At 62.1% G+C, this 12,167-nt stretch overlaps 1 protein-coding gene across 1 annotated transcript in view; it reads right to left on the reverse strand.

Annotated features, from left to right (window-relative positions):
* Positions 1 to 310: 310 nt before the first annotated feature.
* The window catches only part of COL26A1 (collagen type XXVI alpha 1 chain), a 173,450-nt gene continuing 161,593 nt past the window's right edge, over positions 311 to 12,167 (reverse strand). The window contains 6 exon segments of the mRNA XM_036827463.1: positions 311 to 1,918; positions 2,682 to 2,766; positions 4,629 to 4,676; positions 5,840 to 5,875; positions 9,670 to 9,722; positions 11,754 to 11,837. Coding sequence (XP_036683358.1) covers positions 1,758 to 1,918; positions 2,682 to 2,766; positions 4,629 to 4,676; positions 5,840 to 5,875; positions 9,670 to 9,722; positions 11,754 to 11,837 — 467 coding nt within the window. The 3' untranslated portion in view covers positions 311 to 1,757.

Below are 12,167 nucleotides of genomic sequence, written 5' to 3' on the forward strand. Positions count from 1 at the left end.
CCCACTTCACGCTCCGTCTAGCAGAGCTGGGCCCAGGCCCAGCCCAGATGCAGCGCTGCTGGGTAGAGGGTGGGGAGCCTCTGAGGGGCTCCCCTCGCTCTCCCAGCCCCGACATGGGGGCTCCCGGCGGGCAGAGCCAGGCCCCCCTGCCTCAGGGCCTTGTGGTCACCTTGGCTCCCGGGGGCTCCCGTCGGACACCCCTGGGGCTGGGCCTGGCCGAAGCTGACCCGGCACAGCCAGCCTCCCCAGCGGCCGCCACCACAGGACACCAGAGCACAGCGGGGAGAGCACCTTTATTGTCAGAGGGTTACAGGCTTCCCGCCGCCTCTGACCGCCCCTTCGTGAAGACAGGCCTGCAGGAAGCCACGTCTTGGCTCCCACACGGCCAGCCCTGCCTCAAGGTGGGCAGTCGAGGCCTCAAGGGCAGGGAGAGGTTACCAGGGCCCAGAGGGACCAGGCCACAGCCTCCCAGGCGCACCAAGGGCGGTGGGGACGAGTCGCTCCTGCCACGAGGGGAGACGCACCTGGGGCGGTGCCAGCACCTGTGAATGTCTGAGTTTGCAGCCGTCGCTGAGACAGCGAGAGAGGAGCACCAGGGCCAGTCCAGGGCACAGGGGACCCGACACCGGAGAGGCCTCGAGCGCTGTGGCCTTGAGAGCTGCTCTGGGGCACCGGGGACCTGGGTGTCCGCTGCGGAGCCTGGCTGGGACCACAGCACCGAGGGAGGGAGCATCTCTCCCCAGCAGGGCCTGGGAATCAGGCAGCAATCCCTCCTCCTCCTTGGGACATAGGACTTGCCGTGTAACGCAGAAGTGGCCAACCCTGCAGCTTTCCAGAGAGCCTGGGAGAGGGCAGGGCTGCAGGGATGGCCCCTGGAGGGTGCACATTTGCATAAATCCTCCCTCCTCCCAGCTCAGCGGTGGGAGGCCCTGGCAGGGTGGGTGGGGTCAGAGAGATCGGGATGCAGTGGTGGACAATGCCAATTCGGTCTGAGGGTCTTTGCACCCCAACGCTCCTCTCTCATGGTCTCCAAGTCCACGTGACTATTATGGGTTTAGTCAAGGTCTCCCTGGCCTCCGAGAGCAGCTACAGGCCAAGCTGCTCCCCAACCCATGGACCAGACCCCGAGCCCAGGGAGAGGAGTCGAGGAAGGAGGCCCAGGGCCCCCGCTGTCTCGTGCTGGGCAGGGCCCTGCCCTCCTTCCCAGCTGGAGCCTCAGGAGCCACCCGGCCCGACACCCGCCCTGAGTTTCCCCGTGAAGAGGGGAAGCCAGCAGGGTAGAGAGAACATGGGGTCAAACCCTGCCCCAGCCATCCATGGTCCGGGGGCCTTGGGCAGGTGAGTTACCCTCTGCAAGCCTCCGTCCCCCGTGTAAAGTCGGGGTAACAAGCCTACCTCCTAAGGGTTAAATGAGACAATGTAGGGAAGCTCCTCGGACAGGCCCAAACGATGCAGTGACCCAGTAAAAGATGAGTATTATGACTATTCTCACAGCCCACGCGGCCCACCAGACCCCGTCTCCAGCAGGGAGTGCGGGTGAGGAGGGAAGGGACCAGGGCAGGGCTCTGGCCTCTGGCCCCTGCCCCTGGAGCTGCCATCTGTCCCCAAGGCCCCCAGCCCCCAGGAGCCAGTGTCCCTGACGATCGTCCAGGCCTGGAGCCCGGTCCCACTCGGGGTGTCCTCAGGTGCCAGTGGCAGCACAGGCCCCGGGGCTGGGTCTCTGGCGGAGTCGGGGCTTGTCCTGGAGCGCTGGCCTCTCACTTCCCGCCGCTGGCCCGGCCAGCGCTCCTCTGCCCAGGGTCGGGGCCAAGCAGGGCAGCCAGGGAGCCATCGGGGGGGGGGCCACCACGCTTCATCTTGAGGTTGGCTCTCAGAGCGGCGTCCTGGCCGGAGCCCCCATCAGGGGAGGCCAGGGGATCTGGAAGGAGAGCAGGAGGGTGGGCTTGCGCAGGGCCTTGGGAGCAAGCAAAGCACCTTCACTTCCAGCCCCGCCAGCAGCGGAAGCTCTGTGCCCAGTGAGGACGCGACAAAGCAGCAGCTGGTTTCTACTCGTCACGCATCCATTCACTTACTCATTCATTCATTCATTCATTCATCCACTCATCCACGTGCTCATTTCATTCATTCTCCCAATTGCTCATCTATTCATTCACCAATTCACTCATTCACCCATTCTTCAACAACTGCTAACCAGGGCCGGGCTCCAGGCCCTGCAGAAGTGCCAGGGAGAGACATGGAAACCCCACCCCACAAGGGAACTGAAGGCTCAGCAGAGCACGGTGGGGAGACAGGAAGGCGGCTTCAGGGAGGAAGAGATCCTGGCGCAGGTCCTGAAGCGGGAGCTGGTGCTCAGGAGGCCGAGGGACCAGCCTGAGCAAAGGTGCAGAGGTGGGAAAGGGCCTGGGGTAACCGGATGATGGCTCTGTGTCACTGGACACCAGGCTATGCTGGGGAGGGACTTGGGACCTGGATGTCGGTCACGGGCAGCAGGGAGCCCCTGAGGGTCCTTGAGCAGCGGTGGGACAGGGCCAGACTGGCAGCCAGGTGAGGGGCCGCTGGGGCAGGGAGAGCAGGCACCAGAGGCAGCAGCATGAGGGCAGCAGGGAGGGGGAGCAGAGGTAGATTTGGACTCAGCGGCCACCTGTGGGCCTGCCTGTCCCCAGGTCCTGGTCACTACGCACCGTGGATCCCAATCATGTGCTCCAGGATGAGGACCCTCTCAGCCAGGATCTTCAGCGCCTCCCGCAGCTGCTGCACCCCCTCGCCCTGGGGGGGAGGAAGCAGCCAAGGTCAGGGCCGTCCTGCTTCAGTGTACTGTCCCAGCCCTCCCCACGCCCGCCACTTCCCTCCTGTCACCAACATCAGTACAGCAGCCATCATAAGGTGGACATCCTGGTGCCAGGGCTGGGGTTCACAGACACGGAACTTGATGCACAGAGAGGGTAACCAGAGTCCTGTGGCCACACAGCCTGGAAATGGCCGACCGGGGCTTCACACCCAGACCCGTCTGCCTCCAGCCTGGGCTCGTCCTGCTCCCATGGCTGCCTGCTGCTTCCTCTGTGTGCCCTTCTTTCCAGAAAATACTCTGCTGTGGGCAGAGCACCTAGTACGGGCCCACGGGTTGGGGGTGCTTTGCTTGTTTCCTTCCTGGCACTGCCCAGCCGAGAGATTTCCACAGTGTCACCCGGGCGAGAAAAAGAGAGGGAAGAGCCACGGCTTCTGGAATGCCAGCAGGAGGACGCGATGATGGCACGTCTGCATTTCTGGGACCCAGCCTACACACGGGCGAAGGACCTCGTGTGTCGAGACACGTGAATGAGCTGATTAATTGAGAAGACAGGTGACAAGGCCACTTTGAAATAAAAAGTGATGGTGGAGAGACAAGGCCCCGCCCTGGAGTCAGCAGCAAACAGGCATCTCTGGCTGGTAGAACATGACAGTTCTGTCATGACATTCAGATTAATTGAGCTTAAAACAAAAGAAAACCAAAAGCATGCTACTGAGTTACAAGAGAGAGGTCTTCCCACCATAGGCCGTGAGAAGCCGGGCTGTGGGTGGTGTCTGGGATGGGGGTGTCCCAGCGAGGAGCAGGGGGTCCAGGCCCCCTCTGTCAGGACCCGGCTAAGCCTCGGTCCCTGGGCCACAGGATGCACGCCGATGAGATGGGGCGGGGGAAGTCGTGGGTATCCTCTCTGTCTCCCATCACAAGTGACCCCCGCATCCACATCTTCCTCCCACTGCCTCCTGTGCCCAGTACGGCTGCCCTGATTCCAGCCTCTTCCCCCTTCTCCAGTCCCGCAAGGACCTCCGGAAGGTCCCCTGGCCCCAGCTTCACCCCTCCAGCCCAGCCCGCCTCCCGCAGCTGTCCGCCTCCAACGCCCACCTCCCACCTCTGCAGATACCCCCACCCCCGGCTTAGAACCTCCCTCAGCTCACTCAGTTAAGGGGCACTGTGTGCCCGCTGAGCTGGCCAGCCCGCTGAGCCCTGACACTCCCACGGGACTCATTCTCAGCTTGCAAGACCTCCCCTGCTGGCCCTACTGCCTCCGCCCCCTTTATCCATCACCCTGGTCCCCAGCCTCCTCTCCTGGTCCCAGAAGGCATGGCTCCCCACAGCCATGCTGGCACTCCATCTGTGCCCCCTCCCCGTCCCATCTTGCCCTGGCCCCTGTGTGCTCCCAACCTCACTCTTTCCTCGTCCTCTCCCACATCCACATGCCCACGTATCCTTCAGTCCACCACCGTGACCTTGGGCACACCCGTGTGCCAGGTGCTGTCATGGGAGAGTCCTGTCCCTGGAGAGGGACCCCACGGCTTGAAGCCTCCTTAAAAGAAAGGTCTTTTCTGCAGGTCCGTGTTTCCTCCGGCCCTCTCCGGCAGGGTCTCCCCCCAACTCAGGCCCCAGGCCGGTCACCCCATCTGTGCTACCCCACTGCAGCCAACTTCACCCTGTGCTGCAGTCGCTATTCACTCAGCTGTCTCCCCCGCTGGGCTGGGACCGCATTCACCCCGTGACTGATGCCCGGCTCAGGGCCGATGGTGGCAGTCCAGCTCTGTTGGGTACCCGCTCTCCTGCTGAGACACAGCCAAGGGGCAGGAGGGAAGCACGGGCCCAGGGGCACAGTTACCTCGGCGGTAGCTTTCTCCTCCTCTTCCCCCTTCCCGCCAGGCTCGCCCTGGGAAGAAAGTCATGCAGTCAATGATGGGTGCGGGGTGGGGCGTTTCTCCACCCTCTCCAGCTTCTCTCCCTGGGCACCCCTGCACAGCCTGGTACAGGGTTGATTTTAGGGGCTTAATTCTGTTTCTAGGGAGGGAGGAGTCAGGTTTGGAACCCCATGAGCTCAGGTGTTGGCCCTTCCAGGGATCAAGTCCCCTGCATCTCAGGCCTCTGCTTCCCTGACTCTAAAATGGGGCCAGTAACATCAGCCTCACAATAACACCTAGGTGGTCACTTACTCCTGTGTGACCTTGAGCAAGTTACTTTACCTCTCTGTGTCTCGATTTTCCCATCTCCAAAATGGAGCTAATAATAGCCTCATAGAGCTATTAGGAGGATTAAATAAATCAATCTCAATAATAAGCTTGGAGAAGGCATGGCTTTGGAGGCTAACACTCCTGGGTTTAAATCTTGGCTCTACCGTTGCCTAGCTGTGTGACCTTGGGCAAGTTGCTTAACCTCTCTGAGCCTTAGCTGCCAGTTCTGGCAAATAGGGAAAATAAAGCACTGTCTCATGGGGTCACTGTGCAGCTTAAACACTCTGTGGATGAAGAGGGTTTCCACATAGAAGATGCTCAGCAAAGATCCACCCCTTTCCCCCCAGCCCCATGCCCCTGACATAAGACTTGGGCACGAAGGAGGTACCCACCTCCTTGGCCCTGGAGATAGGGGCTGAGACTCATGAATTCTTATTTCCAAGAGGGGAATTAGAGGTCAGCTGTCTATGTCTCTATTCCTAGAAGGTTCAGAGAAGGCAAGGGACTCTGCAGGTCACACAGCACATTAACCCAGGGGCCTGGGCTCCCTGGAAGGGACCTCAGGACTCTCATCCAAGCCTCGCAACAGGAGGCTATTTCAGTCCTTACTTCATACGTTCAGTGAGGGGGCTCCCACCTCCCAAAGTCACCCCTTCTCAACTTGGGCAGCTGGCACTGCACCCAGGTTGCCCGTTTCTCTCCCCCCGCCCCATCCTGGCTGGGCTGGATCTGGCCATGCCTGGGGAGGCTGGGGGGCTGAACTCAGCCAGGCCGCCTGGGGCAGATGCCCGCCCACCTGGTACCCTGGGACTGCACCAGAGCCCATCGTCCTGGGGGTGGCCCATCCACACGGTCCCACACTTACAGGCGGCCCTGTCACGCCCCGCTCTCCAGCCAGGCCCTGCAGAAAATCAAACAAAGCAGATTAGGCTTTGCCTGTCCTTGACAGCCTCTCGGTCCTCCGCTGGCCCTCCCCCTGCACTGGGCTCTGGAAACCTGAAAAATGGATGGGGGGAAGAGGATGGCGTAGAGGAAACACGAAGGCCACAGCTGGGGGCCTCCCCGGTCCTGACGCCCCCGCTACTGGCCTGTGTATGACCCTGGGCCTCAGCTGAGCCCTCCATCTCCTCACCTGTGAAATGGGGCAATGCCAAGTATGGTTATCACTCAGAGAAGGGGACCGGCTGGCAAAGCACACATCCCCCCAGCACGCGAGAGAGGGGCCCTCAGAGAACGAGTGACAGCAATGGTGATCGTGAGGGTGCCTGCGTGGACACCCCATCAGCGCTGATGCCCAGCCGCAAGGCTCCCCGGGGCCCCAGACCTGTGCATCCAGCCGTCCTCCAGCACCCTCAACCGGCCAGCCAGGAGGCGCTCCCCCTCGACTTCTCCAAAGTGGAACTCCTGGTTTCCCCCCAGACCTGCCCCCACCCTGCAGTCTCTCCTCTCGGAAACGGCTCTGCGGTCCCGCAGCTGCTCCCACACACACCTTGGAGTTAACCTTCCCTTTCCCTCCCTCACCAAATTTATTCCATCAGCCAGACCTGTCAGGTTCACTTTCTAAGTATGTCTGTTCACTTTGCCATTTCCTCTGTGCTGCTGTGGCCTCCTCCCTGGTCTCCCTGCTCCACCGCCGCCTCCCCCGCCTTCCATCCCTCCCGCAATAGCCAGAGGGGCCTTGGAAAGCTGTAAATCAGGTCACGGACTCTCCCTCCCTGAACCTCGATGAGTCCCCTTTCCACTGTGACCCAAATCCACACATCAGCCCTGCAGGTAAGGCCCTGCCCAATTCCCCCCCTCATCTCTCCCCACACTCTCCTCCGCTCAGTATGCGCCACGCGTTTCCCTGCTTCAAGACCTCTGCACCTGCTCTCCCCTCTACCTGGAACGCTCCTGGCATCTCTGCAGGACTGCTCTTTCCCGTTCCTCGGGTCTCAGTCAGAATGTCACCTCCTCCTATCTGTCACCCCCTCCTGTCACCATAGGTCCTTTCCCAGTTACTCTCTATCACGTCTGCCTCCTGCACTAGACTATCAGCTACCAGAGGGCAGGGATCCCCACTTCCTTGTTCTTGTGCCCAGTACAGTGTCTGATGCAATTGAGGCCCCAGGACATACGTAGTTAATGAATAGCATTCATTAAGGGTCTCCGAAGAGCCTGGCATTCTCCACCTGTTTTCCCCATTATTTCTCACAATGAACCTACCCAGAAGGGATTTTTATCCTCATTTCACAGATGGAGAAACTGAGGCCCAGGGGCTCAGGGACTTGTTCAGGGTCACCCAGCTGGAAATTGGCAGAACCAGGCTTCAAACCCAGGGCTGTCCATCCCACTCAGGAGAAAGTCGGGACCACGTGGTCCCCTGTTATTGTCCCTTCTCGCTCTTCTTTGACCCCTGTCTAGGAGACATCCCTCCCCACAAACCGCCAATTCTCAGAGGCCTCGACTCCTTGGCAAGGATGGAGACGGAGACTGGGTCATCAGACTGGCCCCACCATCCACAATGAAGCCACGGTCCAGCCCACCTGGTGGCCGTTCTGACATTGTCAATACTGGGGCAATGGAGAATTGGAACCCAGCTCCATCCCTGCAGTGTAGGGGCCTGGGTGGGTCCTGGCAGTGGGTCCTGGAAGGGGGCTCTTCGACACCTGTTCAGTGGGGCCCTGGGGAGCCAGGGACAGGCCGGGCACTGCCTGGTGCCCCTGGCATCCCAGCCCTGGCTACAGACCCTCAGGTTTAAGGAAGGACCACTGCAAGGAGGAAAGGGGCCAAGATGCCACCAGCCTGAAGACGCCCCATGCTGATGCCCGGTCACACCGTCTCGAGCGGGGCTAGACGAGCAGCTCTAACTTGGTCCCCTTGAACCTCATTGGAATCTTGCAGGTCCTGGGTCCCCACAAGGCTGCTGTGGGCACGGTCTCCACAGCCACCCAAGGCAGCCCCGCCCGCAAGGGCCTGGAAGACCCTAAAAATCAACAAGCCGGCAGGATCAACCACCCCAAAGCACCCATTGGCACTCTGCCGTCCTGCTGTGTGACTCTGGCAGGTGACAGAGTCTCTCTGAGCCTCCACTGCCCCATCGCTGCTGGGACAGAATGATGGGATCCCTTCGCATCGCTGACCTGCCCTGTCACTGTGCGCTTGGGCCACTGGAGGAGCCCCACTGCCCTCAGCCCTTTCCGTGAGAGCATCTGTCGGCCTTTCACATGCCCTCCTCCCCCTCTTCCTGCCCTTTTGTCAGGGCTGAGCAGGCCCAGCCTGAAGGGAGGAGGGAGCCCCCAGCACCGGAGAACCAGGAGAGACCGCGTTGCTGGCACAGAGCTCCTGGCGTATGGAGCTCGGCCAGACGCCCCCTGCCAACCTCCTACAGTTCCCGGGGCCTCTCCGACCCTCACCACAGTCCCGTCACTGTCACTGTCATTCTCTCTCGCCCGCCCCCACCCCTTCTCTCTGGGGCCTGTGGCTGGGAGCCTGAGGGGCCAGGAGGGTGCTCTGGGGGGCCCCGACCCCTGGCTAACCTGGCCACCCCACCTGACTCAGGAGCAGATCAGGTCTGAAGGCCTCCTTCCCCCCCTGCAGCCACCCCCCACCCCCAGGCCCCGCCTGCCGGCCTGGTCTGTACCACATCCGCCCTGGCTCTGCCCTACGCCGTGCACCCCACTGGCCCTTCTCCTCCACGCCACATCCTCCTGGTGTGAAAACACACGGGGGACGACAGAGAGAGATCAGGAGCCGTGGGACACTGGTTCTTTGACGTCTAGAACATGTGCTCTAGAGGGCTGGCCTCTGGCCCCAGGCTCCGGCTGTGTCCTCGGCTGGCGTGGCTGGTGCCCTCCCTGTGTCTGGGGAATATTTGTCAAATGACTAAAGGGATGAATGAATGTGTGGGACTCCTGAGGTCCCAGCACCCACAGGGCCAAGGCCCGGATCCACCTCCCTTGCAGTGGGATGGGGGGCACCTCTCAGCCACTCCACCCCACCAGGGCCTGAGTTCCAGGGACCTCAGAGCCCTCGGTCTGGATGAGGCCCAGGGGAGGGGCTGCAGGAAGCTCCATGCAGACATCCCCAGACGCCACCCTTGCTGCCTCTACGTCCCGGACCCCCCCCTCCTCCATGTGACCTCCCCCCTGGGCCCCTGCAGCACAAGGCACGTCCCCCTGGCAATTTATTTCTCTTTCACTCCCTGTGACAATCCACCAGGGAGGCCCTGTACACCCCGTCTTAGCAGCTGAGGAAGCCAGAGCCCAGAGAGGCTGCCTTTCTGCCGAAGGTCACACAGCTGGGAGGCAGAGCAAGCTGGGGTTCCGGGCCGCACAGTCAGGCATCAGAGTGCCCCCCTCAAAGGCAATTCTCCTTGAGGAGGGGCCACGGGCTGGGGTGGACCTTCTGTGATCCTGGCCCAGCTCCACCACACCCTCCGGACGACCTCGGGTGGCACCTGGGTCTCAGCTCATTTATGTACCAGGAACCATGTTAGCACCTCCTTGGCATAGGCAGAGTGGGCAGCAAAGGGTCGCTGCTGCTAACAAAACCAGGACCCCATGCCTGCCTTCCCCTGAGGCCCTCGTGGACCCAGGTGGGGACCGGCCAGGTGGGCTGGCTCCTTCCTGAGCAACTGTGCTGGTAAGAAGCCAGGCTCCTCCTTTCCTGGCGAGACAATGCCCCCTCCCTTGCCAGAAATGGGAAAGACCTTACCTGGGATCCTGGTGCACCTGGGGGTCCAGGGGGACCGTGTGGTCCAGGGGGACCTGCCGGCAGAGTCACAGATGGTCACCTGGGGCCAGAGAAGCCTGCTGCCCCCATCAGCTCTGGAGAGGACCTTTCCACCCTCCCACCCCAGCCCCTGCCCTGGGTCGGTCTCCATGGGCAGCAAAGGAAGGTGCGGTGAACGAATGGTGGGGGAGGGGGGCACCCGCTCCCTTGGCCTCCCCTGCCCACCGCCAGAGCGGAGAGCCCACCTCCACCCACTCTCCCTGCAGCCCTGACACCACAACCAGAGCCCCATCCACGGGGCCACCCCGCAGCCCCTCCCCAGCCGGCTAGTCCCCCGGCAAATCTCGAGCCTCTCCCTCCTCGGGACCTCAGACCTGACCCCTCTGAGGCCATCCTTCTTGCCTGGGTTACTACAACTGCTGCCTGACCATCTGCCCTCCACGCAGCCCCCCAGAGTGACCTTTCAAATAGGTCCCTCTCAGCCCAGCCTCCTCCACCTTCATCAGTCAGATACCCCCTTCTGGAAAGTTCCTCTGCATCCGTGCTTTTGCCGATGCTGTTGCTTCCTCCTGGAGCTTCTCCAACCCCTCCACACCCCAGAAAACTCTTTGCTACTAGTCTCAGGCTAAGCATCACCTCCTCCAGGAAGTCTTCCAGGAAACTACCCCGCCTCTTCTCTAGGCAAAGCCCTGACACAGACCAGCCGCTACCTCTGGCCACTGTCGGTTTGCATGCCTGCCACCCCCATGGGCCAGGGAGTGCCCAGAGGGTCAGGCCAGGCCTGATGGGTACAGCGCAGGGAGTGGTGTTCCTGACTGAACTTCCCGAATGCTTGGAAGAGGGAGGCCTCCGTCCCCAGTGGCCAGCACAGGTCTGTGCCTCTTGGGCTGCTAGGCTGTACCATTGTGCCCCCGGCATGCTTAGGGAGGACCCGCAGGAAAGTGTACCCCTGGTGGGGTGACGATCTGGAATCAGTCTAGCTAAAAGACAAACACCCTCCCAGCTCACTCCCAAATACCACCTTTTAAATGGGGCCACCCTGGCCCAGCTGCTCGCCCAGCCCTGCTTTCTCAGACCCTATGGGATTCACTGATAGTATTTGGGTACTGTTCGCCTTCTCCACTAGAATGTAAGTACCATGAGGACGGGAATCTTTGTTTTGTTTATTTAAGTATCCCAGGAGCTTAGAACACTGCCCAGCTGAACAGTGCTTGGTGAATATTTCCTGAATTCATGAGAGAGTGAATGAACGACAGAGAATGAGTGCCCGGGTCTGGAGCCCTAATCAAGAGGTGCCCCACCCGCTGGCCCTCAGGGCCTCCGTTGCTCGTTCATTCACAGGTAGAACCTGTCAGAGGAGACTTCCACACACCTGGGTGCCAGCCCTGCCCCACACTCCCCTCCTCCCCCAGCGAGGGCCCCATCCCGTCCCCTCCCCACACTCCCCTCCTCCCCCAGCGAGGGTCCCATCCCGTCCTCTCCTCACACTCCCCTCCTCCCCCAGTGAGGGTCCCATCCCGTCCCCTCCCCACACTCCCCTCCTCCCCCAGCGAGGGCCCCATCCCGTCCCCTCCCCACACTCCCCTCCTCCCCCAGTGAGGTTCCCATCCCGTCCCCTCCCCACACTCCCCTCCTCCCCCAGCGAGGGCCCCATCCCGTCCCCTCCCCCAGGGCCCTGCTCTCTGCCTGCAGGCCCAGGGCCTCCCGTCGCTTCTGGGCACCTGCCCCGCCAGCTCCCTGGGTCTCCCGCGTGGCCCTCACACCGCCCGTGCGGACCCTGCCTCCCCATACCCAGAGAATCCCTGCTCTGGCTCACACGAGGGCAGCCCGGGGCTGCATCATGTGGGTGTCAGGGCTTGTTCTGGCAGAAACACTGTGGCCAGTCCCAGGGGAGCTGCCGCCCGGGAACAAGAGGCCCCACCTCAAGCCACTGCTGGCTGGAGCAGATCCAGTGCCCTGCCAAGGCCATGACCCCCAACTGGCCCCCTCAAGGCCCCTTGGTCCAGGCCAAGCCCAGGAGGGGTTACCAGTGGAGACCAGCCTGTGCTGTGGCCCTCTGTGCTCACCTGGAGGGCCGGGGGGGCCCCGGGGCCCTGGGACGCCCGCCAGCACCGTGTCCACGGCGGCAGAGGCCAGCTGCGTGTCTGCATCTGCGGGAAGGGCAGAGCGGCCCGTGACCTGGGGGGCAGGGCTGGCGGGGCTGGGGGGCTAGAGCTGAGATCCCCCGGAGCCGGGACGGGCATGCCCGGCCCCACTGGGCCTCACTGCAGCCCTGGTGAGCAGTTGCCACTGCTCCCACGACTCAGAGGAGCACACAGAGGCCAAGTCAGAGGGCAGGGGAAGCCCCGTGGGCTCCATTTAAAGCACAAACTCCTTCCTGAACACTCCAGGCCCTTGACTCTGGCCCCACCTTGCTTACCACCCAGGCTGGACGTTCTGCCAGGGTCCACCCCACACACCCATCCTGACGTACCTGACTA

The sequence above is a fragment of the Balaenoptera musculus genome, chromosome 15 (assembly GCF_009873245.2).
Source record: "Balaenoptera musculus isolate JJ_BM4_2016_0621 chromosome 15, mBalMus1.pri.v3, whole genome shotgun sequence".
Lineage (NCBI taxonomy): Eukaryota > Metazoa > Chordata > Mammalia > Artiodactyla > Balaenopteridae > Balaenoptera > Balaenoptera musculus.